Source organism: Arvicola amphibius, chromosome 15, assembly GCF_903992535.2.
Source record: "Arvicola amphibius chromosome 15, mArvAmp1.2, whole genome shotgun sequence".
NCBI lineage: Eukaryota > Metazoa > Chordata > Mammalia > Rodentia > Cricetidae > Arvicola > Arvicola amphibius.
In genome coordinates, this window is record NC_052061.1 from 44,824,374 (window position 1) to 44,852,033 (window position 27,660).

The 27,660-nt window shown below is 46.5% G+C and overlaps 1 protein-coding gene across 1 annotated transcript in view; it reads left to right on the plus strand.

The window, feature by feature from the left end:
* Cdh13 (cadherin 13) overlaps window positions 1–27,660 on the plus strand; it is a 950,975-nt gene that overhangs the window by 501,407 nt on the left and 421,908 nt on the right. Inside the window, exon 5 of the mRNA XM_038312938.1 lies at window positions 26,125–26,277. Within this exon, the coding sequence (XP_038168866.1) occupies window positions 26,125–26,277 (153 nt within the window). The remainder of the gene's footprint in view (window positions 1–26,124; window positions 26,278–27,660) is intronic.

Below are 27,660 nucleotides of genomic sequence, written 5' to 3' on the forward strand. Positions count from 1 at the left end.
GGAAAGTCCGCGGCCCTAATGGGAACGAGCCAAAACCGATTTCAGAGAGTGTTAAATACACAAAATTATCAAGTAAAATGAGAGGGATTTCCTCTAGTCCCGAGGGGAAATTGTCTCTTTCCTCGGAGACCTCCCTTCATGGAACCTAAGATCATTTGTATGTCGGCTTCATTTGCCCCCCGGGTTTGAGTTGTTCAGTGTTGCTGGTCAATTGTGGCAGCTTCCTTCTGATTTGAGATGGAAAAAGATCACTGACCCACCATATCCAAGTGATTAAAATTAGGCTGCGTCTCTCTGATAATCTCTCCCCTGTGAGATAATAAACACAGCCTTTGTCTTAACTGAGCAGGGAAGAGATTTCAAGGAAACATTTGCTCTTATTTGCATTTCAGCCTCAGAATATGGGAGAAAGGATATGGTGAGATTTCCCCATTTTTAAGTGGGAAGTGCTTTCTCTGAGATAAACACACGAAGTTTTAAGTGTCGCCGATATTAGTCAAAGTTAGCGGCTTTCAGAGATTGTCGGAAGAGCTCTTGGCTTTTGGGTTGCAGACCTGTGTCCTCTAGATAAAGTTTCCAACCCAGAAAATATTTATCTTCTTGCTATGACCTTTTATGCACAAGACACGAGCCATGGATTTGTTTCCTAGGAACTAGTGAGTGAGGAAGATCTATAATTAAATCTGTGAGTTATATGCTACACATGGGAATTGGCTACACACCAAGTCCTTTAGAAAACCCAGTAATATTACTCTAGCTGCAACTAGTGGAATTAGCCTGACTATCCTTCAGATCCTAACAGTGGCGTTTCCGAGGACCTTCATATGGGAAAGCCCTTGGGTTTCCTTCCAAAGCCTGTGTGTGTCTAGGTTGGTTTCTTCTTTTCTGGCCTCAAAGCTTCCTCCTCCAGAGGGGTAGCAGCTGCCCGTGTGTCCAGGCGAGTACCTTGTATGGAAGGCTTGGAGCTGTCAGAAACCATCTCATCTTCAAGCCTCAGGACAGAGAAGAGTGCTACCCTGTGGCGGTCCAGACTTTAATGAGGCTCAGAATGTTTGTTCATATGAAATCTTCCTGAGACCCAATAGATAAAGCAAATAAAGGCGAATTGATTTTAAGTGGAAGGAAAAAGGATGGAGGTAAAGCCCGACCCTGGGGGCCTTTCGGTCACTTCTCCGGGCCCTGCAAATCAGAGGCAAGGCATCTTAAGTTGCCCCACCCCTTGTTGTGGATATCAACATCCCTGTGGAAGCATTAATGACAGAGATAGACCCCAGACTCAAAGGGCCACTTGCCTGAATTCTCCACCAGGCTCCCTGGAGCCTCTGGAGGCAGACACTCATGAGAAAAGGGAGCAGGTCAGAAAAATAAATTGCAGAGTTGTCTCCAGACCTGGCTGGAGTGTTTTTCACAGTGAATTCCTGTGTCTAGAGGCTCATGAGAGCCAAGCGCTCACTGCAGTGCTTCTGTTTCTCATCTGTTGACTCCAGTTATAAGACTTTTACTTTAACTTGAAGAAATAAAGCCTGTCGGCGTCTGTTCTTGCCATGGGATGGTGCCTCTGCATCATCCTTTCATCATGGGAAGGACCCTGTTAGCAGAAAGGCAGAATCCCAGGAAAGACAGCGCTGGGATGCCATGGCTCACTGTGAGGCAAAGAACCAAAGTTGGCAGGCAGTGATGTCAATAAGATTGACAGACATGTTGTTGCTAGCAGATGCAGGATATCTGAGCACTAAGTGTGTGGAAGCGTGAGTGTGGGAGTATATGTTTATGTGTGTGTGCGTGCATGCATGTGTGTGTGCATGTGTGTGTGTGTGTGTGAGTGTGTGTGTGCATGTGTCCTGGATTCCTATTACTGTGATAAAGCACCCTGACATGAAACAATTCGAGGGGCGGGAAAAGTTATCTGGCTTACACTTCCAAGTCCCAGTCTAAATTAAGGGACATCAGAGCAGGTGCTCAAGCAGGAGCCTGAAGCAGAAACCTTAGAGGAATCACTGCTTTCTGGCTTCTTCTAGGGGCCACTCCTGATCATGTGCAGTTAACGCCTTTATTTAACGCAGGATCGCCTGCCCAGGGAATGGTACTGCCCACAGTGGGCAATGTATCAATTAGCAATGAAGACAGACTCACAGCCAAATCCATAGATCCACCGGACAAAACCAATGACTCTTTGTTTTTCTTTTGGATGACTATAGATTGTGTCAATTTGACAATGCTAAATGGATAAGTGTGTGTGTGTGTGTGTGTATGTGTGTGTGTATGTACACACATAGACATATTTAACCATTTCTGTATGTGTAGAGAGCATATATATACATACACACATATGTGTGTACATAGATATGTTTGTATGTGCATATATTTAAAACCATCCCTGTGTCTATTTGTCTCTGTTTATGATCCTTCTACAGACTTATGAAGTACATATGATTACTGTGCCATTTTTCAGATAATGGTAGCAAAGCTTCATGGTCCTCCTGCCTCCTCCTTCTTCAGCAAATCCTACTGGTGTGCACCAACACAACCGGTGGGGATCATGGAAAAGAGGGTGAAAGGGGAGGGAGGAGGAAGGGAGGGGAATAAAGAAAAATATATAGCTCAATTGAAAAAACGGTAGCAAGGCCTGAAATATTGACAATTCCAAAACTGGTGGTAACAAATGAGATTTGTATCTAGCCAGCCTCCATCCCAAACTACAAACTGTCCATTCCTTCCCCGCCCCACAGATACACAGACACACACACATGCCTCAGAGTAACTCACTAAACTGCTATCAAAGTTTTCTTGAACAAGAGATAAAAGGCATGTCTCCAGACAAAGCGAACAAGCAGCAGTACCTGCTGTCGCGTGTCACAACTTCTCAGTTAGCTGCCATGCCGCTGTGAAAACCACCAGCCACAATGTGCCCCCAACAGGTCCTTTCAAATGTTCAGAAGCAAATCTAGCTGAAAGACCTCAGGATCCATTTGTTAAATATGATGCTAAACATTCTGGTTTCTTTGCGTCTCACGGTGTGTGAGTTTTGGTGTTTTTTGTTGGCGGTGGTGGTTTTTTTGTTTTGTTTTAGGCTTTTGCTTGTTTGTTTGTTGGATAATGAAATTTTTAACTTCCCCTAAGGAATATTCCTAAGTATAACCACTCCTACCCTTGTTTCATCGGATGAATGGTCAAACCCGGGTCTGCCATCCTCCTGTTGATCTAGCATTTTATGACTGGGTCTGGTCTGCTGATGATCATGAAAAGAAGAAGATAGTAGATCAGAGGGGCAGGCTCGTTTGTGGGGTTTAATCACAGAAGTGATGGCAAACCAGCCTTTTGATCTCTCCGTTCCCTGTGGTTGGCAGATCGGTGCATACTCTGCAAATGTCACCAATTCCTGTACCAGTCACCGCTGGGTCCTCTCTATGGGATATGTCTGGAAACTAATTATCACCTCCCCTTCATTGCCATACTGTCTCATGGAATAAGAGACTATACCTTTGCGCACACACACACACAAAAAAAAATTCAGTCAGGTGGTGATAGCCCACTCCCCACTCCTTTAGTCCCAGCACTTGGGAGGCAGAAGCAGATGAATCTTTGTGAGTTCGAGGCCAGTATGCCCTACAAGTGAGTTCCAGGACAGATTCCAAAGCTATGAGAAACCCTGTCTCGAAACCCCCCCTCAAAAAAAAATCAAAGCAAAAACAAAAACAAAGAACAAAAAAAAACCCAAAAAGATTAAGATGAATAAATGCTGATAATTAGCCCTTATGGGTTTGTATTGTTTTACTGTGAAAAGCAACTGGGTTTCATGATTTGCAAGACAGCAGTACAATTCACCTCTGCCGTCTGTGGCTTTCGTGGCTGTGTTGTTTGCTGTTGTTTTTCTGCTTGTTTTATTTCCTCTGTGATTGGTTCACTCACTGAGCGCTGGGGCAGAATGAGGGCTGAGACCCCTGAAGTAGAGTAGCCCGGAGTTTAAACTCCTTGGTGCTGAAGTCCTGTGGGATTAACTTGCTACAACTCGGGAGCAGCAGAAGTTGGACTGGAGCTGCCTCAAGACTTGCTGGCTTGGCTAGTCTATCTGCTGAGTGAGTGCCAGGGATTCTCGTGGCTCTATCACCCCAGCAGTGAGGCTGCAAGCCTGCTTCACATTCCCAGCTTTTCCATATGGGTTCCGAGGGGACAAACTCAGGTGCTCCTGCCTAGAGATCAAGCACTTTACCAACTGATCCATCTCCCTGACCCAGAATCTAGAATGTTACATGTTTTATAGTTTTCTGTTTTATCAAGCTTTATTTTATTGCTAACTGACATGTGATAATTATGAGTATTTATGGCTCTATGTGTGATGTCTATGGTTGAACATCTTCAAATGCTAATCAGAACAGATTTCATTGGCCCTGTTGTCAGTTATGAAACAACTTGAGGCAAAGGTGTCTATGCAGAACTAGGCTCTCCTATCTGAGTGCCTTGCTTAAGTACCCAGACACAGCTCAGTCTGAATCCCCAGGCTTTGGGGATGAGCACTGTCCAGGAAATCTCTGCAGGTTGCTCTTTGAAGAGCCCAGGTAAATCTGTTTCCAAATTGCAGCTCAGAGCTCAAGTGAGGTGGGGAGTTGTGATTGGATCTCCCCGTCCATAATGAGAATTGCTGATATAGATTCCGTGCACACTGTAGATTGCAGAACACACTGGGCCCTGCCTTCTGAGAGACCATTGCCCTGTAAGAGAGCTCCTCAAGTCAACAGACAGGAAAATATAACTGATAGCAGTTGCTGTGATGATTGTAACAAAGAATAATGAGGATAAACAGCTGGGGGTTGGGATGAAGGTGAGGCTAGGGTTGGAGCTGGGGATGTGACTGAGGATAGAATGGAGCTGGGGCTAGATGAGGAGAGAGATATCCTTACCCAGCGCAGGTAAGGGAGGCACACAGCACATCCATCCAAGTAGTGAGCCTATTAGAGAAGAGGAACTAGGGATGCAAAAGGCAGAAGTGTATATCTAGAATGTTCTGGAAACTGCAAGGAGGTCAGTGTAGCTGGAACAGATGAGAGAGAGAGAGAGAGAGAGAGAGAGAGAGAGAGAGAGAGAGAGAGAGAGAGAGAGAGAAGAGAAGAGAGGAGAGAGAGAGAGAACAAAAAAGGCATGTTCAGGTCATGAAGAGTCTTATAAGTGACCATGACTTTGACCTCTAAGAAAGAATGCCCTCTATGTGAATTTAATGGGTGACAGACATGATCTGGTTCGTGTCATCATTGGTCCCTCTGGATGATGGGCAGAGAACAAAGATACTGTAGTCACTCAGGAAGTAACAGGGCTTTGTTCAAAGCCGATACTGAGAGATGGAAAAGTGGGGAACCAGAACCTTCGTGTATCTGAGTAGTATGGAGTTTGAACAGGGTCAGCTCTGCTTCCCAATATCACTGCCAACATGCAGGCTTTGTGCTTCTTTATGAGCTCAGTGCTAACCCTCCCACCATTTGCCTCCCTCCAGGGGAACCCTAAAGTTCAAAAAACCCCAGTAACCTGCTTAACCCCCATGCCTTTGGCCTTCATTCTGGCTCCTCCACCTGCCTCCTTCTACAACATTCTGCCTCAACGCCAAAGCCAAGAGAAATTTAAGACTCTTGGAGTCTCTTATTACACAAGCATGAATATTATTAAATTTCCCATAAACTCAAATTTTGTCTATTTAAAAAGACAATGAATCTTTCCTTTTGGAAATTGAAGTGGTTAGGATTAATGACCAACCATAAAGTTTTATCAGCAATTATTACGGTTTATTGTGCCTCTTTCAGCTGCTCAGCACTCTGCCTTCTCTCCATCCTCTTGTTTCTCAGCACTGGGTTTTACTTCGCTGACCAAGACCTTGGGCTAGAAGGAGGCGAAATCAAACTGAGGCCAATGCTCGCTGTATTTCTGACATTGGCCATGGCAATGAGATCCTAGACATAAGCACAGGTCATTGACATTTGTCCATCCTAGGTACTCATGTGGGCATGGTGAGTTCTCAGTTCTCGTAACCTGTGTCTAACAGACTCGAAAAGCCACTCAGGCCTCTATTTCAGCAAAGCACATTTACAGATATTTTTTGCTTTGTGATAGCATAATTCAAAGGTCTCATTTATTTTGTTTGGTTTTGATTTTGCATGTGACTTTCATCCTAATTTTAGAGCCCGTTCTGCCTTTAGGACCTAGTGGGTTTCTACCTGTGACCTTTAAATACCCCTCAAACACTCAGAGGTGACCCATGTCTCCAGTCCTTCATAAACAGTTGTCCCGTTGGTCAGAATTGCCTTTCCCAACCCCTTCTTCATGTCCCTGTGGGGTGTCCATCCAAGTGTTAACTCTGAGATAGTCTGCCTCCCTCGTTCAACTCCCAGGTATGTTCTTGTGGTTGCTCCCATATTAAGAAACCAATGTAAAGTAATCGAAGAGCTGAGAAGTGATTCTAATAAAATGTGTGCATGACAGAGATCTATTCAGAGAGCTGAAGTCAGAGGCAGGCATGTACTATGTCCCACTGTCAGGAAACCCAAGACTACAAGCGGCTTCCAAAGAGCTGGCTCAGGGTTGTTTGTGGTGTTCCTTTACAGACCAGCTCATTCCCATTACACCCTCAAAGGTTTCCTTCGATTTGGTCACAAACAGCATCCTCCTGGCACATGACCATCCAGGAAAGAGATGCATCAGGTACATCAAACATTGCCTTAGCCGGGCGGTGGTGGCGCACGCCTTTAATCCCAGCACTCGGGAGGCAGAGGCAGGCGGATCTCTGTGAGTTCGAGACCAGCCTGGTCTACAAGAGCTAGTTCCAGGACAGGCTCTAAAGCCACAGAGAAACCCTGTCTCGAAAAACCAAAAAAAAAAAAATTGCCTTGAGAAACAGTTTGACAAGCAGTCATGGCTGAAGCCACTAGGTTCCATTTGACCCGAAGTTCATCCCCCTGTTGTTGAAAAGAGAACAGTTGGGCTTGCCTCTTGCTGTCACTCAAGAGGCAGGAGGGCTGGTACAGAAAGGGGAGGGGCTTACTATGTAAATAAATGTGCAGCAACTCCCCTTCAGTTCTGCCAGGTGAGGGTGCCTATGATGTAGCACTAGAATTTCCTGCAAAGGGAACTTGATTTAGAGAGAGAACCCATTTCTCTGCCATTGTGGTCCCCTATGTTATGAACACCTGGTGTTCACACATGGTGTGGGCACACACACAAGATAGTAACATGGTCACTGACAACACTGCCCACAGGGACCCTAACCATTAGTGGGGAGGCAGCCTCTTTAAATTACTGGGTTCCATCGCTTTGCGCGCTTCTCCTCCATACAAAGAAAGGGGAGAAATGGCCCCAAGTGTTAATGCTCTGTCTCTGGAATTGAGTTATTTTTCTAAGGCAATAAAATTTGAAGATTGCAATTAGTTAACCATTATGAAGACAGATCTTCAAATATTTCTCTCACTGTGGTGACATTTAAAATGCTTCCTGCTCCACCAAACAGCCCATTGGATTTTCTCCCTATCTTTTCATAATGGCTAATTGCTAAGCAATTGATTGAATCCCCCTTTGTCAGTGTGTAATTTACTAAACTGGCCTGAACAAGTGCCCTGACCATTCCTCAGCTTGCTCATTTTGGTCACCTAAGGGGCAGGCTCTGGGGTAGAGATATGTTTATTTGGTTTAATTCTTGTAGATGATTGATCTGATTATTTAATGTAGTAATTTAGGGCAGAAGTTCAATGAACACACAGGTCTAAGTGTCCCTTGGGGTGTCTCTTAGCCAGTCTAAGCCCTGGGTTTGGACTTGAAAGATGGAAGCAAGATTCTCCCTCATACGGCTGAAGGAAGGGTCATAACATGTGATTCTTTGTCAGAGCTCAGCACACCTATGACATAATAAGCACATAAAAAATCATGAGTTTGCTTTTTAATAGCATTTGTTATTCTTTGAATTTCATAATTTATATAATGTATATTGATCACATATATCTACTTCCTGACATAACCCCCAAGAATTCCCCATCCCAGTTCCCTAACAGTTTCATGCCAGGTCCTCTTTTTATTTCTTTAATTTATAATATTAAGAACCCCCTGAGTCTGGAGCTGGAGAGATGGCTCAGCAGTTGAGAGTGTTTCTTGCTCTTCCAAAGGACAGTTGGGTTCCCAGCACCCACACTGGGTAGTTCACATCCACCTGTAATCCCAACTCTAGGGGTTTGACACCCTCTTCTGGCTTCTGCTGGTACTGCACACACACATGCACAGACTGCCTCCCCCAACACAAATACACATAATTGTTTTTAATTTCTAAGTCCAGCAGGTGTTGCCCATACACCAATGGGTGTGAGGCCCATAAAGGCATGGGCAACCTACTAGTAACCACATCCCCAAAGAAGAATGACTTCCTACTTCAGATGCTCTCAGCTGCCAATAGCTCCTCTGCCAAGGGTGAGGTTTCAGCCCCAATCCCTGTTGCAATTTTAACTGGGGTTTTTGTGAGGGTAACCACAGCTGCTGCTGAATGCATCACCTCAAAGGAGCTTGTTTATTCTCCATGTCAGATGCTGCTGATGCAAACTTTTAAGAGCTCAGACAAAATCCTTAACTTTTGTGCCTCAGTTCCAGATAGGTAAAATAAGCTTAAGAAAGTCACCCACGTCTTAGGTTTATCTGATGGTAGAAGTTGAGGGTGAATGTCTAAGGAACTGATGGAAGGGTGGAAGGGTGGGGACGGTAAGGAGACAGTGGTGGGAGGGACTGTAAAGGGAAGTGAAGATGGACCCAAAGGACAGCTCACGGATCCTCAGGCACCAGCTCAGTCCCGAACACTGGTCCTGGAGCTTTCTCTGCCTTCTTCCCTCCCAGAGACACTCCTCAGAGGCTGACCTTGGGAATTGGCCTTCACAAATGCAAACTGGCCTCTTATGTGCATGCGTGTGTGCATGTGTGCGCACTGCTGTTCTTCGACACTCACAGTCCAGGCATCCATGGCTGTTGCTGTTTATCAGAAGCCATGGTGGGATCACCTCTGTAGAGGATGGAGGCTGGGTGAGGAATGAAGGGACTGGAGCCCTGAGCTGGAGAGTTGTCACCTTTGGAAGGATTCTCTGAATAATCCCAGTGCGTGTTCGTCACTTCTAGATGTTATCACAGGACGATAGGTAGTGTATGCTGCTTTTCACAATTCCCACCCATCTCCCACATGAAAGAGACATCACACTTTGAGAAAAGTAATTTCCCCAGAGCTGAGTCCGAGAAGAAACATAAATCCAGGTGGTGCAAACTAGCGGGAAGTCTCCATGGCTGGGAATATGAGAGAAAAACAGCTACTCCAAGCTGCCTCTCAGGTGGGCTGCAACTACATGTGTGCACATGTTCATGCATGTGTGTGTATGTGTGTAAGTGTGTGTGCGCACGTGTGCATGTGCGTGCGCGTACGTACGTGTGTGTGTGTGTGTGTGTGTGTGTGTGTGTGTGTGTGTGTGGTCACAAAGCCTCACCCATAGCCTAGAGTTTGGAGAATTGGGGGACTGAATATGCCCTCACTTTTGTCTTCCAGTGGCCTGAGCTGTGTGTATTAATACATCATGGCCCAGGGATGGGGGCAGCACAATCATTGCATGTGACTCTTGGGCAAGCATATCACAGAGGTGGAGGTGTGGTTTTATTTACAGTTTCCATAGTGCAATTGTCTTCAACCCCAAACCGCAGATACCACTTCTATGAAACTGAAGGAGAAGCTAGTGTGGTGGCATATGCATGAAATTCTAGCACATTGGAGAGATTGGGACAGGTGGATGAGCATTTGAGGCCACTCAGGACTGCAGAGTGAGCTCTCAGTTGGTAGAGCCTAAGACTCTTAATCTGAGGGGTGTAGGGTTGAACCCCACATTGGGTGCCATTATGTAAATGGAGACTGTACTTTTGTTTCCCGGTCACCCAGACCCAAATAATCACACAAAAACTTATTAATTACAATACTGTTTCACCAATGGCCCAGGCATATTTCTAGCTAGCTCTTATATCTTAAATTAGCCCATTTCGATTAATCTGTGTATCGTCACGAGGCTGTGGCTTGCCAGCAAGGTTCTGGCATCTTTCTCCTTCAGCAGCTACATGGCATCTCCCTTACTTTGCCGCCTTTCTCCCTGCATTCAGTTTGGTTTTCCTACCTAACTATTTTCTGCCCTGCCATTGGTGAAAGCAGCTTCTTTATTAGCCAATCGTATTAAAACATATTCATAAGATACAGAGGGGAATCCTACAAGTTCCTGTCATGGTATGGGAAAGAAATGGGGGTAGGGGAGGAGGAGGACCAGGAAGAGGAGAGACAGTGGGTGCTTTGTTGAGCCTGGCTCCCCCAGAAGTGAGGGTATGTGTATCTGCAGATAATATGTGAACTCCACTGCCAGCATCCAGGTAAGTGCAGATGCTGTGTAGAAGACAAATGGCAGCATGTCTTCCATGGCAGCTCTCTCCCTACACTGTCTCACCCTGGTTCATCCAGGGAGTCTCCTCTGGGTATTAAGTCCTACTTACACCAGAGAGATTTGGGGCTTAGAGAGATTCAGTAGTGATTTCTCTGGAAATGGACAATAAATGACTGAGCAAGAAATTGAACCCAGAACTTGAACCTGGTGCTCTGACTCCACCTCCAGGGGACGAAGCACAGATGGCTCTATTTCCCGTCGCTGAACTGGAGGAAGCCGGTAGAGCCTGTGTTCCCTGGAGGATGAGTACAGGGACTGTCTCAAGGCAAAGCAGACGGGTCCTGCCCCACGCTCAGGTCCTTCCATGTGTGCAGAGGCAGAGCATTTCCGAGCTCCTGTTTGCATCACTGCGTTGATTTAGTGTTAGATCTGCCCCTCTAGTGTATATCACTGTCGGCCTCCGCATCCAGAGCAAAGGAGTAAAGGGAAGCATTGAGCAAGGGACCAGCAAGTCTAGATTTGGTTGACAGCTTTGTCTTAAAAACCCTGCTCTAATAGTTAGCGTTCTGCTTCCATCTCTGGAACGTGGAGCTGACACTGTCTGCTTAGATTACACAAGTCAGTATCAAAACATAAAGCAAAGTCCCTAGAAAGATGTCTGTCCCACGGCACTGACTTCTCCCTCCTCTTTTTCTCATCTCCCATGATGTCCAAAGGGAAAGTCAAAGAAGAACTCTCCACGCTCAGTCCGTGCTAAGAAACTGTGATGTGGCCGCCAGGGCCCCGCTCTGTCCTCACGTGGAGTGTCTAAGCTTTCAGTTCTCGATGCAAGGATGGTCACGTTCGCTGTTAGCCGTGCCGCCCTGCATGGTTTTAGAAGCAAAGCCTTTGTTTTCCTTTCTCTCCCTGGAATGCTACTTCCATTAGAGGGAAAGGAAGAAACTTGATTAGAAAGGACGGAAACACAAATGGAACCTTGTCAGGTCTCCAAGCTGCTATCAATTATTCTCCTCCCCGGATATTTCTCACCTCCATGCAGGGCTCGCTCAGACAACGGCCATTCCCAACGTCAAAACAAAAGGCCGCTCGATGAGGCCGGTCAATTTGTGCCGCTTCCTTTCCTTGAATAAAAGGAAAATGGCTTAACTAAATCTCCTTTCCTTTCAGATGAAAGGAAACTTTAAGAAAAAGCATTTTAGCAGCAAGTCACTGCCCTGAAGGAGGTGAAATAGGAGTGGGCTTCACTTACCACCTTCTCCAGTTAGACGCTCAGGAGAATTACCCCAGAGCAGGCATGTGGCAGTAAGGGCGCATCGGGCCAGCCACAGTCACCGCCATTGTCATTCTGCAAGCATGGTTTTGCTGCATAACTCTTCTTCTAGAGCCTCCCTTGCCTTCGCTGACGGGCTTTCCTCCCTCCCTGATATACGACCTCATGCCTCAATGGAGTTTTAAAGCTAATGGCAGTGCTTTTTTGTTCACATACAGCTTTTTTTTAAAAAAAAAAAAAAAAAAAAAAAGTATTTGTGACCAAAGAAAAATAACTGTGAGACGATTGGTTCCCTGGGTTTGAGTCACCCCCACCTTTGAGGGTGCACCCTAAAGAACAACCGCAAATGCAGTCTCTTTGTCCTCGTGGGGAAGCGGTCACAGTGGCTTTATTCTCAGCATACAATTAAGACAGTCACGTGTCCATCGTTATAGAAATGGTTGTTAAATAGCGGAGAACCTATTTTAAATTTGGAGTAGCTGTTTAAAAGAGAGAGAGAGAGATGTTTGGTAAGGTTAAGTAACATGCCCATGGTGGTATACATAAAAACATATAGAAGGATACATTTGTGCTTAATGTAATTCCTGTCAAAGTCTCAGCAAGGATTTTCTGTAGGCATGAAAAGCTTATTACAAAATGTATATGGAAAAGCATAGACCCCAGGAGAGCTACACAACCCAGATGCTCAAGCGAGAGGACTTCCTGTAATGATACCACAGTGACAAGGTCAAGAGAGCATGGTGTGCAGTGGAGAGACAGACACACACATCCTGGGGCTGGACGGAGAGCCCAATAAAACACCCACACAAATATGCCCAGGTAGTTCGTTGCTTGTTATTGTCATTTGATTTTTGACATAGTGTCACATGTAGCCTGGACTGGCCTCAGGCTCACTGTGTAGCTCAAGCTGACTTTGAACTCCTGATCCTTCAGCCTCCATTTATTGGAATGACAGTGTGTGTGCGTGTGTGTGCGTGTGCATGTGCGTGTGTGTGTGTGTGTGTGTGTATCACCATGCCCAGCTTTGTTTTTGGGAGAGTCTTCTGGGGTCACAAGCAAGCATAGCACAAAGTGGCAGTGTGAGATTCCATCCATCTGACATTTCCTAACCGACAAAATCATGGAAATTGAGGAGAAATGAACAGTGGCCAGGATGAGGATGTGAGAAGAGAGGTGGCCTTTTAGAACGAGGAGGATGTGAGTGTGAAGAGGTAGCATAAGAGAATCCCAAAGGTAGGCTGGGGAGACAGCTCTGGATCAGAGTGTTTACTGGGAAAGCATGAGGAATGGGGTTCATATCCCCAGAATCCAAATTAAGCCTGGGAGAGTTCAGTGTATCTGTAACCCCAGGGCCTCTGCAGCAAGGTGACAAGTGGTGACAGGAATCCCAGGGTGCTCGTGAGTCCATGAACCTGTTATGTCCAGTGCTAAACAACAAGAGATCCTGGAAGGCAAGGACCTACATCTGAGATTGTGCTCTCCCCTCTGTATATGTGGAATACATGTGACCAGTCTGCCCCCCCCCCACACAATTCCCTGATTGTGATAAAAGAATGTCTGTAGCTTGACTGTGTTGATGTATACACAAGCGTATACCTGCGATAAAACCGTGACTGATGTCATCATGTTCAGAGAGTCACAGACATAAATGACACTCTCGAGAACTCTGAAGGAGACCAGTGAGCCAACCAGGTTGGCATTTCAACTGTAATGTCCTGTTCCAACTATTTAATAAGGTCTTCCTCTTAGGGAAGGTTGGGTAGATTTCTTACCATTGCATACGAATCTATGATTATTTTGCAATTGGAAATGAAATGACTGAAATTGTTTTCACACAGCCAGATGAATGTAAAAGTCTGAAAATGCATCATCAGATAGCTGTAACTTTGCCAGGTGTGGTGGCACACACCTTCAATCCCAGCATGCAGTGCTCGGGAGGCAGAGGTCTCTATGAGTTTCAAGGCCAGCCTGGTCTACAGAGTGAGTTCCAGACCAGCCAGTGTTGCACAGTGAGACCCTGTCTGAGCAAAGCCAGAACTAGTGACACTGTGAAGCAGAACATAGGTGTCTGCCTTTTCTGCCTTTGACTGTGACCAGGTCATCCTTCGTGCCCAGGGGTGAGTTTTGTAAAAAGGACAAAGAGAAACGCTGATTTATTTTATTTTATTATTTTATTGCCAACTGCCATAATTTGCAATCCTGTTTTTTCTTGTTTACTTTGAAAGTTTTGTTCCTCTCCTGGACCTCGAATGTCATGATACATTTTCACAAGTGTACACACACACACACACACACTAATGCACACACATGCACACACACACACAAGCTATGCTCAAAGTTCCGTGTGGGCAGTCTGAGGCTAGCAGCACACTGTACCATGGTCATCCTAAGCAGTCATTTGACCTGAGAGGCCTGTGAAGGTCAGGCCTCCTTTACCGTCAGTCTTCATGATTCACATTCCAAATTCAGTGTGGACCGAAAGTGCATCGTGGATGGGTGGTTTAGAGGAACGGTGTTGACAGCATCAATACTGAGAAGGGGAGCTTATGTCATCCCTCCACCCCACGGGTGACTCCCATCCTCTTGAGCAGACATCACTGGCAGAGCCCAGAGCGCACGGTTGCTTGAAACCGAGAATACTGCCTGCTGTTTGAGAACAGGTTCTGAGACCCAGAAAGGATTCAGCTCCTACTTCCCCTTAGGAGAGGAATCCGACCGGTATTAATATTTTAGAAAATACTGGAAGGTAGGAGAGGAACCATTATTCATCCCCAGCACCTCGTGGTATTAAAATTAAATGATGGATTTTTTTTTTTAAAGACAGAATCACCAGAGTTGTGGAACTATAAAAAATATCCCTCTCTCGAGGATGCTGCATTTTTTGCTTTTATCTTTTCTTCTCCTCTTGAGAACATTTTGATTTACTTCTGTGATAAGCTTATAACAACAAGGGAAGTCTGGAGGCAGAATGAGCAGGGCTGGGAGCACACGGGTCAGGCGGCTTACAAATGAGTGCAGGCGAACGTGTTTGCCTTCTGTTACAAAGTGTCAGGACTGATCCTGCGTGTCTATGGCACATGTGTGTGAGGCCAGGACTCTGGGTCTGGAACCATGAGACCCAAGGGAGATTGTGCGCTTGGGTTTTCTTCAGTAAAAACTTTTAAAATAAGGGCCAGCCACCTCTGCAAGCAACTAAAATCTAGAGAGAAAGGAATCTAGTATCCAAGAGACCTTCATCTGGGGGTCTTTATTGATGAGAGTCATCTCAAGTGTTCCCAGGCCTGATCTGTGCAGCTCTCTCAGACAAGAGGTCACATGATAGGGCCTGTATTCCTCAGCAGAAAACAGGTACCTTAGTCACCCTGGTGGCTTTCCTCCAGTCTCTGTGATGTACCAGGCATTTAGAGAACTCAGTTAAACACAGTTATTATTGGGGTTACAGTCTGAAGGTGCTTCTTAGTTGCAAAATTGTTCTCCCTGACATTTCTTTCTTGTTCAGAATGTAAACTGAAGGTGTGTTAAGGCCGTAGCACAAACAGCTTTCTACAGCCCTGAGCTTGGGCAGGAATGGTAGACGCTATCCAGTACCTGCCAAAACACATGAGAAAAAGGGAGATGTCTTGGCCAGCTGATGGGGAGAAAGTGGCCATGCTGGGTTCAACAGAGCTCCCCGGACAGTAACCCTACTGTCTCCTTCCTCACACAGTGTGGATCCACACAATAAGAACCACTAGAAGCCGTTTCAGCCTCAAGGAATCATAGTGTACGGTAGGGGGTAGAAGACCATACAGTCTCTGCTGTCAGCGACTTCCACTGCATCTCTTGGTGTGCGCCGATTGGTTTTTCTAAATCAAGGCCGAGCCACCCCTTCTGCGGCTGTTCTTCAGATGACATGCATGCTGCGCCTCCTACATCACATCTCTGAGTTGCCAACTGCCTCCCAAGCTTTGTTTTTTATTAAGAACACAATCCTCCCTCTCTCTCTCATGCATGGCCCCCTCTATACACATGACGTCTGTCATCCTTCTGTCTTAGCAGGACACAATCTGCCCCATAGCCTGAGCTAATGGGAGTGATCACCCACGCTGTATGTCAGCTATTGGGCAGCTGTGTTGACCCGAGATTGTTCCAGGGGAAATAGTCACACCACTTGAGAGGACCCTGCAGCCCATAAAACCCCAGTCAGGTGACTTCCATGTAGGATGGCATCCTCCAAACGCCTTCCCAGGCTTTTGTTGAATCACAGGTGGCATGATCTTCGCTTGCTGTCATTCTCAGAGAAAAAATACATTTGGGAGGCTGTAGCTTCAGTGGGGCTAAGGTGTTCATCTGAGGTGATTGCAGGTCATCCGTGAGTTCCAGACATTGATGGAGCAAACTGTTCTGTTCTAAAGTATTTATGTGCATGTGTGTACGTGTATGTGTGTGTGTGTGTGCACCTGTGTGCACATGTGTTTGCCTGTGTTTCATTGGGATTGTTAAATTATGTTGGACTACTCAAGATGACTTTTTGGGAGCCCGTGACAATATCTCCGAACTGAGGCCCAGGAAGCTTGGCTGGTCCTTAAATTAGAAGCTGATCAGCTATCTCTAAACCAGTGCCCATTGCTTGTTCCTTTTCCTGTTTGGCCATAGTGTTCCTGATTTCAGCTTTTAATTAGATGACTTCGTTATTTATTAACAATGAACTGAGTGTCCCCCATGGGCCATGTCCTACCCACAGCAGCAAACGGAACAGAAATCTTGTGTGTTCAAGCGCTTCATAGAGACGTGGACGTGGTGATATTGGCTCTGTGAATGACGAGACAGAGTGCTGGGCGTAGAGGGTGAGGTGAAGGGAAGGCACCCATGTCTTTACTAAGGTCATCAACGAGGTCCTCACTTAGAGATCCAGGTAAAGAGAACTGAGAGGCAGGAGAGTACTGAGTCCCAGGATAACCCCCACACCGATGCAGTAAAGGCTGGGGGTGGAGCTACAATACTTTGACATATGAGCACAGTTGGGATACCAAGCCTGAAGAACAAGATGAAGCAGTACAGACAGGATTGTTTACCAGCCACGACACGTGCCCTGCTCGCTCATAATCACATGCACGGGTACTCACTGTTCTCTGAGTGTTCCTGTTGGATTTCCTTGTCCAAGACTCTGTATATAGGCTGGTAGGATCTTTCCCAAATGGCAGACTCAGGACCTAGTGCCCTGTCCCTCTCTGTCCCAATCCTAGGCTTCAGAAGGAAGTGATCTGGTCTGACTAGCCAGCTCTGCTTTTGGACAGGTCACCAGAGGGCAACCCAGGCCACAAAAGAGACAGGTCTGAGGGTGATATTTTTTAATGATTTTTTTTAATTTATTCTCTGAAAATTCATACATTTATAGAATGTATTTTGATCACACTCTTCCACAGCTTCCTCCCTCCACCACCCCAGTGCTCTCCACCCCATCTCCCTTCCAACTTCATACCCCGTTTGTTATTGTTCTTGTTACCATTAATAACCCAAGTCCAAGGTTGTAGGGCCATCTACCGAGTCGTGGGAAATCCACCAGGACTGACATCCCCAAAGGAAAGCGATTCTCCCTTCCTCAGCAACCATCAGCTACCAATAGTTCTGGACCTCGGGAGACTTCTCCACCCATGAGCACGACATTTGGGGGAAATTGACAGCATGGCATAGAATGAGGATGAGGGGACATGGGTAAGACATAGTAGAGATTAAGGGTACAAAGAGAGGTGAGAAGGTAGCTGTGCAAAAGCTGAATGCATGGCTGAGGAGACTCAAGGTTTTCCTGACATCAAGGTAATGGGGGGTCTTAGAAAATTCGAATCGGAACGCTATCTGATCATGTGAGACCATGGCTGCTTTGAGGAATCTGGAACCTCCACGCTCTGGATGACTCCTTCCCACCAAGGAACGTGCAGAACAGAGCGAGAATGCCAGGCTTTCAAGTGAAGATGACTGACACATTATTTGCTTTAGACACTGCTTATTTTCCAAGCCTCAATTTTACACAAAATTTGTCCTGAATTAGGCGGTAGGGAAAGGAAGAGATGGGGAGAAGGAGGAGAAGGAGGTGGAGGAGGAGGAAGAGGAGGAGGAGTTGTTGACAGTCTCAATGGAACAGCAGCCAGCTTGAATCTCCTGGGAGAACAGGTTCAATTGTTCGTGTTGATCACTTCCAAGTGGGAAAGGCTCCAGGATCATAATGCTGATTTTGTTAAGTTGCTTTCTCTGAACTGTGGTTCAAATGAGTGCATAAATATTTGGCTTAACCTTTCTCTGGGAACTGTAAAAAACTGAACTGATGGAAGAGATGGGAATAGAGCATCCGAGGGGAAGAAGTTTGGCAAGTTAGAAAGATGCTCAGTGTGGTATATTTCAACTGTGTCCAAGGGCCTGAATAATTTATTTTCCCCTTAGATGGCAGAAACCTTCAAATCATGCCACGGCTGTGACAAAGCTCAGTAGGGGAGGGGGCACTGAGAGACTTTAAAGACGATCCTGCCAGGAATTTGATGTACAGAGTGGTGACCCTTAGATTCATATAAATCTGGGAAGTGAGACTTTGAAGTCCTTAATTCTTGCTCTGCCAATGACATAAGACCAAGGTGAACGTTTTCTGATCAGTCTTCATGGAGAAAGTGTGAGGAAGGGGTTCACTTTTGGAGCTCTGTTACTAGTTCTGAACTCCATGGCGGTTGATCCCGTGAATGTCCCTCAGTAGCTTCCCACATACAACCAGTTGTCTACCTGGCTGAGTACCGCAGCGATAAATGGGTTGGATTCAATCCTAAAATCATTATCTAGGCTGATTTTGGCTTGGCAACATCCTCGGGGCTCTTCTTCTTGAAAATAGATATTAATATTAAGGGAAATTGGATATTGAAGAGTTGGTGTTAGGATTAGATGTACTTGTAGTTATAAAATGCTTAAACTAATGTGTGTTGAAGAGTTAGCGCAGTGGCTTCTGACACCATCGTCACTATCACCATCGTCACTGCCATTGTCGACATTGAGGAACAGTCATGAGGATAGTCCTTTCCTTGTAGTACTGAGTGTGTCTGTGTACCCGACCGTGTCCCCTCTAAGGCCACTTGCTCATCATTGTCCTTTCGGCATAGACATGGTTTCTGCTTTATGGAGGATGGGCAGGGCTCTGAGAAGTTGTTGGACTGTTCCTCTGTCCACATTGTTTGTAAGCTCTGACTGGAAGGTATGGATGGATGCATCCCTACCTATTCCCCCTGACACACATCTTTTTTTTTTCACCAGTTAGTATAGGTCAGGCTCTGCTGCAGGAATAAGCAGCTCCAGATTTATTTTGCTTTTAAAGATTTATTTATTAATTATGCATACTGCTCTGTCTGCATATATGCCTATGTGCCAGAAGAGGGCACCAGATCTCATTATAGATGATTGTGTACCACCATGTGATTGCTGGGAATTGAGCTCAGGACCTCTAGAAAAACAGTCAGTGTTCTTAACCTCTGTTCCATTTCCCCAGCACCCACAATTCCAGATTTCTGTTACAGGGTTCATGTTTAATCAAGCTCCATGTCCACTGGGGGCTAAGTGGGGTATACTCTTTGGCATCTTCCTTCTTTGAGATTTAGGTCGGTGGTGAAGACAAACAGATCTTGGCCAAGCACATCAGATCCCCTAAAGACCTTGCCTGGAGTTACCGAAAGTGACACATGCCACTTCTCCTTCACAGCCCAAAGCAGGTCAGACAGCCACAAGCAAGGAGGCAGGGAAACACAGCCCAGGTATCTAGAAGACAAGAAACTGGAGCCCATGGGGGAGGTCTAAGAGAACAACCTACAGCCATTCATCTGGTTCTGGAGTAGAGCATTGGCAGGTGAAGAAGCCCTGAAAATTTCCACAGAGGCTATCTTTGATTTATGGTGGGATAAGAAGTAAAATCAATGAATATATTTGGGAAGACTATAATGCATGGTGGGGGGAACCTCCCAGTGTGCAGTAAGCATCTAGACATTCAGGAAGTTTCTCTTAAGGCTCATCAGTTATTCTGTTGGGCACAAGGACTGAGACTCAACAGTGATTTCCTTTTTCTCTTGCTCTGCTACAGCTTTTCCAGTACACTTCCCATGTTGTATAGCACTGGAATTCAGGGAAGGTCACTGGGACTTGGGGAAGGTCAGTTGCAAGCCTTTGAGGACCGTGAGTAGTCTCAGAGTCGAAAACAAACAGCAAATGTTTTTAGTGGGGAAAGGAGGGAGACAGGGAGAGACATCTGCAGAAACTGCGTCCCTGAAGGGCAACAGTTGTGGGAGAGACTGTGAAGCCTGGTGAGGGGTCAGGGCAGGACTTGGCCTATATTGTTATTTGTCACTGTGGATGAACTTCCACAGTGAGAGCCATGGGTGTCAGGCTGGGGATGTCTTGAGAAAGACATCCTTGAAATATTATGGATTCCTGCTCAGAGGCATCAGAAGTCTTCGGTCAGGAGAGGATTCTTGGGGCAGGCGGCCGGCCCTGTTATCACCTCTGACTCTGAGCTTTCCGACTTGCTTCTTCCAAATGAAGACACGTGATGACTTCCTGTGAAGATCTCCGACAATCTCAGGACCCACTTGAGATTGGAAACTATGAACTTACATCCCGGTTGCTCACTGGGGTTCACCCACTGGACACTCTGATGCCCAGGCTTAGCATGCTGTTCCTTCTCAGAGGCAGCTCAAGGTGTCACCGCCATCACTTTGGAACTGGCTGTTGATGTATCCACAGTGGGAGTTGATGACACACTACCTGACGGCTATGAATGCAAGCCAACATGACTGCCACCCCACAACTGTTCAATCTAATCATAAAGAGGGGAACTAGGTCACAAAATGTGTGGGAAATCCCAACAGGTAGGTGTTGGGAGCTGCAGAAGATTCCAGAAGTAGATTTTTAGGGATTTCCAGTTGGAAAGATTCTTTGGAAACTCAGGATTTGTTCCCATCTAGATATAAAGAATGTTGGCCCAAACTGTTGATTATGTGGAACACAATTCCTACAACTCACAACTTCCTGACCTAATCCCCATACACCTACATGTAACAAGAAAGACCCGAAAGGAACCTGGGTAAAAATGTACCATACCATGCATTTTTAGAACGCCTCTCTCCAGATGTTAAAAATCTAGAACTCAACATGAAAGCAAGGGCAGAGAAAGTCTGAGTCATGCCACCAGTAGGAAGAATTCTTAGACATAGATAGATACAGACCACATGTCCTGCATAGAGAAACTGGTTCACACTGAGAAGATGGGCAGTTGGCACTGAGTCCACACACACTCTCATGCCGCCTTCTCCACTATGTGTGCCCAGAGTCTTCCGTCTCCCTGCTGAGTAACTTCCCTCTTTAGTCCCCAGACACCTCTCACCTACCTCTAGTCTGTGTGACCAGCACTGCTCTAGGTGCCTTGTGAAAGCACAGCCGTGCACTACATGTCCCTCTATGACTTAGCATCCATCCTCCGGTTTCACAATCTCCTTCCTTTCCAAAGCTAGCCATGTGCACTGCACTTTGCTTATTCGTTCTTCTACTGTACTCTTGAATTTCTTCTAGATGTTTAGAGACTGTAGGTAACGCCGCTGATTGCTCGCTCTTCTCCTGTGTCTGTCCATGAGTCATTTAGGATGGAAACCCTGCATTTAGACAACAACAGACTTCAAAAAAGTAGAACCTTAGTAAGCCACATTACTGTAGGATAATAGGGGGTCCTGTGGTGTATAAAAAAGCAGGTTGAGCAAGTCAGTAAGCAGCACTCCTCCATGGTCTCTGCATCAGCTCCTGCCTCCAGGTTCCAGCCCTGACTTCCCTCAGTGAAGGAGGCCTGATAGTTGTAAGATGAAATAATCCCTCTTTCCCCAAACTAACCTTGTGAGTCTCCCACACTCACAAGAGGTGGTCAGTCTGCTCCTGGAACAGTTCTGTTTCTCTCTCCTTCTGAGGGGGCCTTGTGTGTCTTCTAAGTTTCAGCTTTTCCAGGTGAAGTTTGTTCTGATCCTAAATCTCATGAGGCCCCCCTACCCACCCAGCTCTCCCCACCCAGCTCCCCCAAGCTTCTCCTCAGCTCCCCCACCCAGCCCTGCCCCCTAGCTCTTCTCACCCCAGCTTCCCCTCAGCTCCCCCCCACCCAGCCCTGCCCCAGCTTTCCCTACCCCAGCTTTCCCCACCCCAGCTTCCCCTCAGCTCCCCCCACCCAGCCCTGCCCCCTAGCTCTCCCCACCCCAGCTTCCCCTCAGCTCCCCCCACCCAGCCCTGCTCCCTAGCTCTCCCCACCCCAGCTTCCCCTCAGCTCCCCCCACCCAGCCCTGCCCCCTAGCTCTCCCCACCCCAATTTCCCCTCAGCTTCCCCCACCCAGCCCTGCCCCCAGCTCTCCGCACCCCAGCTTCCCCTCAGCTCTCCCCACCCAGCCCTGCCCCCTAGCTCTCCCTGCCCCAGCTTTCTCCCTAGCTCTCTCCTTTCCCCGCAGCTCTTTCCAAGATACAATAGTTCAACCAAGAGTAGGATTGCTTCCCAACTTGAGTCAGAGACTCTTCAGTATATAGCAAAGTCCCATTAGGATCTCAGCATATGTAGCCCAACATAAATCTCAAGTGCACTTGAAAATGTAAAGAATTCTTTCTTTCTTTTCTTTTCCTTTTTTTTTCCAATTTTCCTTCAATAGATTAACCTTGTGGTTCTCAAGTGTGGATTCCGTAGACTGCCATGTCCCATTGCAGCGTCAGATAGCTAGAGTCTGAATAGAGGTGCCCAGTTTCCCCTGAAGAGTGTCCCCCATTCCCACGCTTTTCTCTCCAACCTCTTACAAGCCCATGTGCCTATAGCACAGCTGGAGATGGCAGGGTATGGCGTGAACAGACGTCCACTCTGCTTCACTAAGCTCCTGGGAAGCAGCTTGAAGAGCTTTTGCTATCATTATGTTTAAAACGGAAGGTGACAAAGAGACCTGGTCCATTTTCAAAAGACATCTCCAGAAGGCAGTAGCAGGAACCTACTTCAGTGAGAAAATGTGGGCCGGGGGTAGCAATTTCGCCAGAGAAGCCAGAGTGGTGTTTGGTCCTCAAGCATGAGTGTGAAGCTGAGTCAAGGCAAGGTGTGACTCTCCAGGGCCAGGGTTTCAGGGCAGGAGGCATAGACATGTCCTCCTACTCTGGGGCATGCTGATGCTGACCAAGAACCACAGCTCAGGGGACTTTTGTTGATAGAACGGGGCCCTCCACATGGGCTGGTGTCCCTTGGGGCTCAATACTCTGGGAACACTATACCGGGCTGTGGGTGTTCCTTCAACACACAGCCCTGAGGACTAGAAGCAGATTCCACACATAGATTAAAAAGCTGGGTTCTATAGAGGAGAGGGAAAGGAAGGAGAGAGAAAAAAAGAAAGTGGGAGAGAAGGAAGGGAGAGAGAGAGAGAGAGAGAGAGAGAGAGAGAGAGAGAGAGAGAGAGAGAGAGAGAGAGAAACAGCCCTGAGCAATGCTAAGCTGAGCCAGCACTGGCAGTTTGCTGTGCCCTGGAGAATAAGTCCTTCTGATCCAGCAACAGTCACTTATTATTAAACAAGTCCCTCTCTCTGTGAACTCTGCTTCCGTAAGGTCAAGTGGTTCAAGATCTCAGAGAGAGAAGAAGGCAGTGACCCTGACCTTATCAGTACAAGGGAAAGCCTCCCCAGGAGAGTTTCCAAGTCTCGAGTTCAGCTTGCTGTGGAGATGTCTGCCCCAGGAGGCACATTGAGTTTCTCTTCTTCTAGAAGGTACTGTGTCCCCACCCTCTCTGAACAAAGGAGGCTGGCGAAGAGAACAGAGAACAAAGAAGCCCTCCCTAGTGGGTCCTTACCCCCAGTCAGTGTGTGGCGGGCCCATAAAACCAGGGCCACACCTCAGAAGGGGTTACACCCCAGCAGTTTTAGGACACGGTGTTCATTAGCTCAGACTGTCTTCTGGGTTAACCCTCTCAGGTGTGCTTAGGGCCAGAAAGGGGAACGCGTTAATGCACATAGGAGGGGGTGATATAATGGGAAGCATCCAAATGGCCCAGCTGTCCCATACACCTGGCTAGGACAATCGCTTCCGGAATCAGAGAAGTTTGTGAATTTACATACATACATACATACATACATACATACATACATACATACATACATCTGTTTGTCCCTTTAGAAGTGGATTTCAGCCTGGCAGTGGTGGTGCGTGCCTTTAATCCCAGCTCTCGGGAGGGAGAGGTAGGCGGATCTCTCTGTAAGTTCGAGACCAGCCTGGTCTTCAAGAGTTAGTTCCAGTTCAGTCTCCAAAGTTACAGAGAAACCCTGTCTTGAAAAAAAAAATGAAAACCAAAAAAAAAAAGTGGATTTCATTTTCCATTATGGCTAAGAAGCTTTTTATGCCTGGAGGGATCCATCTCACCCGTGAGCAGCAACGTAATTTTATTGCAATTATTGCTATTGGAATTGCAGTGCTTAGCTCTGATTTATCAGGCCCCATCTGTGTGCTTCGTTTATGCTCTTTAGTTTTGGGGTTTTGTAGTGCAGGCTGAACCTAGGGCCTCCACTCTGCTAGGCAAGGACTATTCCATTGACATACATCCCTAGCCCTCTTTTCAAAGTTTTACTTTGTGGCAGTAAAAAAGGTTTTACTTTTTTACTCTCACCAAGGTCCCCAAAGCTGTCTTTAAATCACACAGTAGCTCAGTCAAGCTTTGAACTTGAGATCTTCCTGCCTTGGCCTCCTGAGAAGCTGCAATTATAATACCACGCCCAACTACACTGTATCTTTAAACCCTCAACCTCCCTCCCCACCCCTACTAGTGATTGTCCCCACTAAGCCCCTGTGGAAACTGGGACCCATAGAGGCAAAGACCTGTGTTTGAAGGTAGGGTTGTGACATGTTTGCATGAATACAGGCTTTTATTTGTTCCGCTGGGACTCAGCTGAACAATATGGTAGACCCTAGCCTCTATGGGGAGCCCGAGAAGTTGTGGGTCTTTGACATCCTGAAGTCTCTAAGGAGGGGATGGGGGCTCAGGAAAGGACTGTGTGGGGGGGTTAGCTCCAGTGAAACTGGGATTAAAACATCTTTTCATCAAAAAAAAAAAAATCACGTCTTCTCATTAATGATCCTATTTTCCATTAATCTTAAAAACTCAAACAGAGATAATTGGTGTTTAATTAAAACCTTAAGTAGATTTCAATAACGAACATCTTAAAATAATGAAAACGAAAAGCAACCAAACCCGTCTTATGGAATTGTCTCGATGTGCCTCCACTGGCCCTGCCTGGTAATCTGCCATGATGCTCAGGCTGCTTTAGGCACCACTGCCACCTAGTGCTTGAGTGCAGAATTGCAGGCTTGGTACTTGCTGTGCTGCCCATGGAGGGAGCTGACGTAACCAGACACCTGTTCATTTGTGAAGCAGTTACAGCTGGCCAAACATCATCCTTCTTATCTGTGCCTCCCCATTATCTAATACAGTCGTGGTCTTTAAACTGTGTTGTTATAACCAAATTAGCATTGACAGTTCTGATATGACAGTGACCTGAGATGTGACCCTGAGCGGGACACAGAACTAGCTTGTACCAGTATCGTGTCAGCTCTCTCCTTGACTGCACAACTTCACATGCCATAAAAGACCCCCCCCCATTTTTATCCTTACCTTCCGTCAACTCTCTTCTGCACAGAGTGTGCTCGAGACTCTGTTTCTGGAATTTTCTAGTGGTCCCCTTGCCTGCCAGCTGCTTCTGTCTTTACTGTTCCTCATGCTCAGAAATGCCACCCTCTGTCTTTAGTTTCTGCACTTAGTCTTCAGATGTCAAAACCAGGTCAGCAATCATGAAGGGCAGTGCGGCACAGTGGTGTCTGCGGAATCTCTTTTCATCTGTGTAAGACAGTGACCACAGCCAGCTTGCCTAATACTGTTCCTCTGTTGCCTCTATCCATTAAGTAAAAAAGGCCGTATTCCACCCCCACCGTCAGAAGTGTAAAGCAAACAATCACACAAGCCTCTCTCGGCAAAAGCCTGGCACCCAGGGGAGCAGTGGAGTAGGTGGTACTAGCAAGGAAGGAGTAACCTTATCCAGTGCCCGCCCAGTGGGGGACTGGTGAATAATGGCTTCTCCCAACACTTAGCCTTGTTTGCAGAGAAAACCAAATCTTCCTCCATTAAAAATAATACAAGTTCCCGTGTGCACTTCCTGGCACCTTCCTCCTTGCTCCATCAACCCTGGTCTTTTCAGCAATGCAAAGCTTCCCCAGTGTAAACCACAACCATTTGTATAAACAAAGCTAAACCATGATGCTATTTGTGGCAAGGTCACTCTTGGTTCATCAGCTTTGTGCTGGCACCTGAGATTAGTGGACTGGTCAAGGGGCATCTGTGATGGGCTTTCTCTGTGTCTTTCAGATAGTCTTAAATGTCACTCTGTTTCTCCGACCAGGTAGTCGATAGTGACAGACCTGAAGGGTCCAAGTTCCGACTCACTGGGAAAGGAGTGGATCAAGAGCCTAAAGGAATTTTCAGAATCAATGAGAACACGGGCAGCGTCTCCGTGACACGGACCTTAGACAGAGAAACGATCGCTACTTACCAAGTGAGTACTGGGTATCTGCTCACCCTGTGCATAAAGATGTAGATGGCAGAGCAATTTCTTCCCACTGAGCCAATTATTGCCTTGCCTCATCAAACCCACAAAAGTGTGGCTTGAGGTGCTTCCATGAGGACAAAAGTAGAGGGTAGCAGTGAGGGGCTCCTAGTTCATCATCAGAGCCTCCAAGCCTGCGTCAGACTTCGGCTGTGAAGACCAATGAGAGAGATACTAGAGGCATCGCGGACAGGTCAAAGCCCTCAGGCCAAGTCTGATGGTGATCAGTGCAAACCCTCAGACGAGATAATCCTCCCTTTAGACATTTATCCTGATGAAATCTGAAGGAGTTTTGCACAATGTAGGCCATGGTCCTTAGAGTGGAACATTGCTAAACAGCGAGAAGTGGGGCAGGCAGGGGAGGGGGTTGTGACATCAGGGTGTTTAGGAAGTCAGCTTCCTGCAGTATTTCAAATATTGCAATGGGGACTGGAGGGGTAACTCAGGGGCTGAGAGTACTTGTTGCCCTTCCGAGGACTGACTTTGGACCCCAGCATTCATGTCTAGCAGCCTGCAACCATCCATAACTCCAGCTCCCGGAGATCCAATGCCTTCTTCTGACCTCCACAGGCACTACACGCAAACACGCAAACACGTCACATACACACCCACACGCAACAAGCACACACACGTGCAAGTGCATGCACACACAAAATTAGTAAGTCAACCTTAAAATATTTGTGAGGAAGTAATATGTGGAAGTGGCCGTCACACAGGAATACTCAAGATCAGAAACAGAAGGCAAACACATACAATGTCCTCGCTCGTTAGGTAGTCCTTGACACAGAATCAGGACAGGTATGCCTTTAGAGCCACAGTCAAAGAAATTTATAAAAGTCATCAATGCCTACTAGAATGGACATCTCCTTAGGACTGGTGGTGGCGATGCTATTGCTGTGGTTGCTTGTGGCAGCTGTGCAAACCACGAACACGCTGAAAGTCCTGTGTGCCAGGACTGGTTTTAAGCATGTAATTTGTTTCATGTAATTCAATTCTCAGAATAGTTCATAAGTAAATTCGGTACTCGCCCTATTTTCTAATGAAGAAATCACGTTTGACTTGTGAATACAGACCTCTTGGGTGTTGCTGGCTGGGATGTTACTCTTGGTGGGCTTCTCCTGAGTTTGTACTCCTTTGTCAGTATTATATACTAATGGTTCCATTGATTAAAATTATGTAAAAAGGTAAAGGAAGGAAGGGGGAGCTGGGGAGAAGGAAATGAAAGACGAGGAGAAAACTCAGTGTTGTGGTTGCATTTGAGGATACACACTTTGAGTTTGACCCCCTGCCCACCCGCCTTGTTCACCATGAATTTCAGTAAAGAGATGGCAG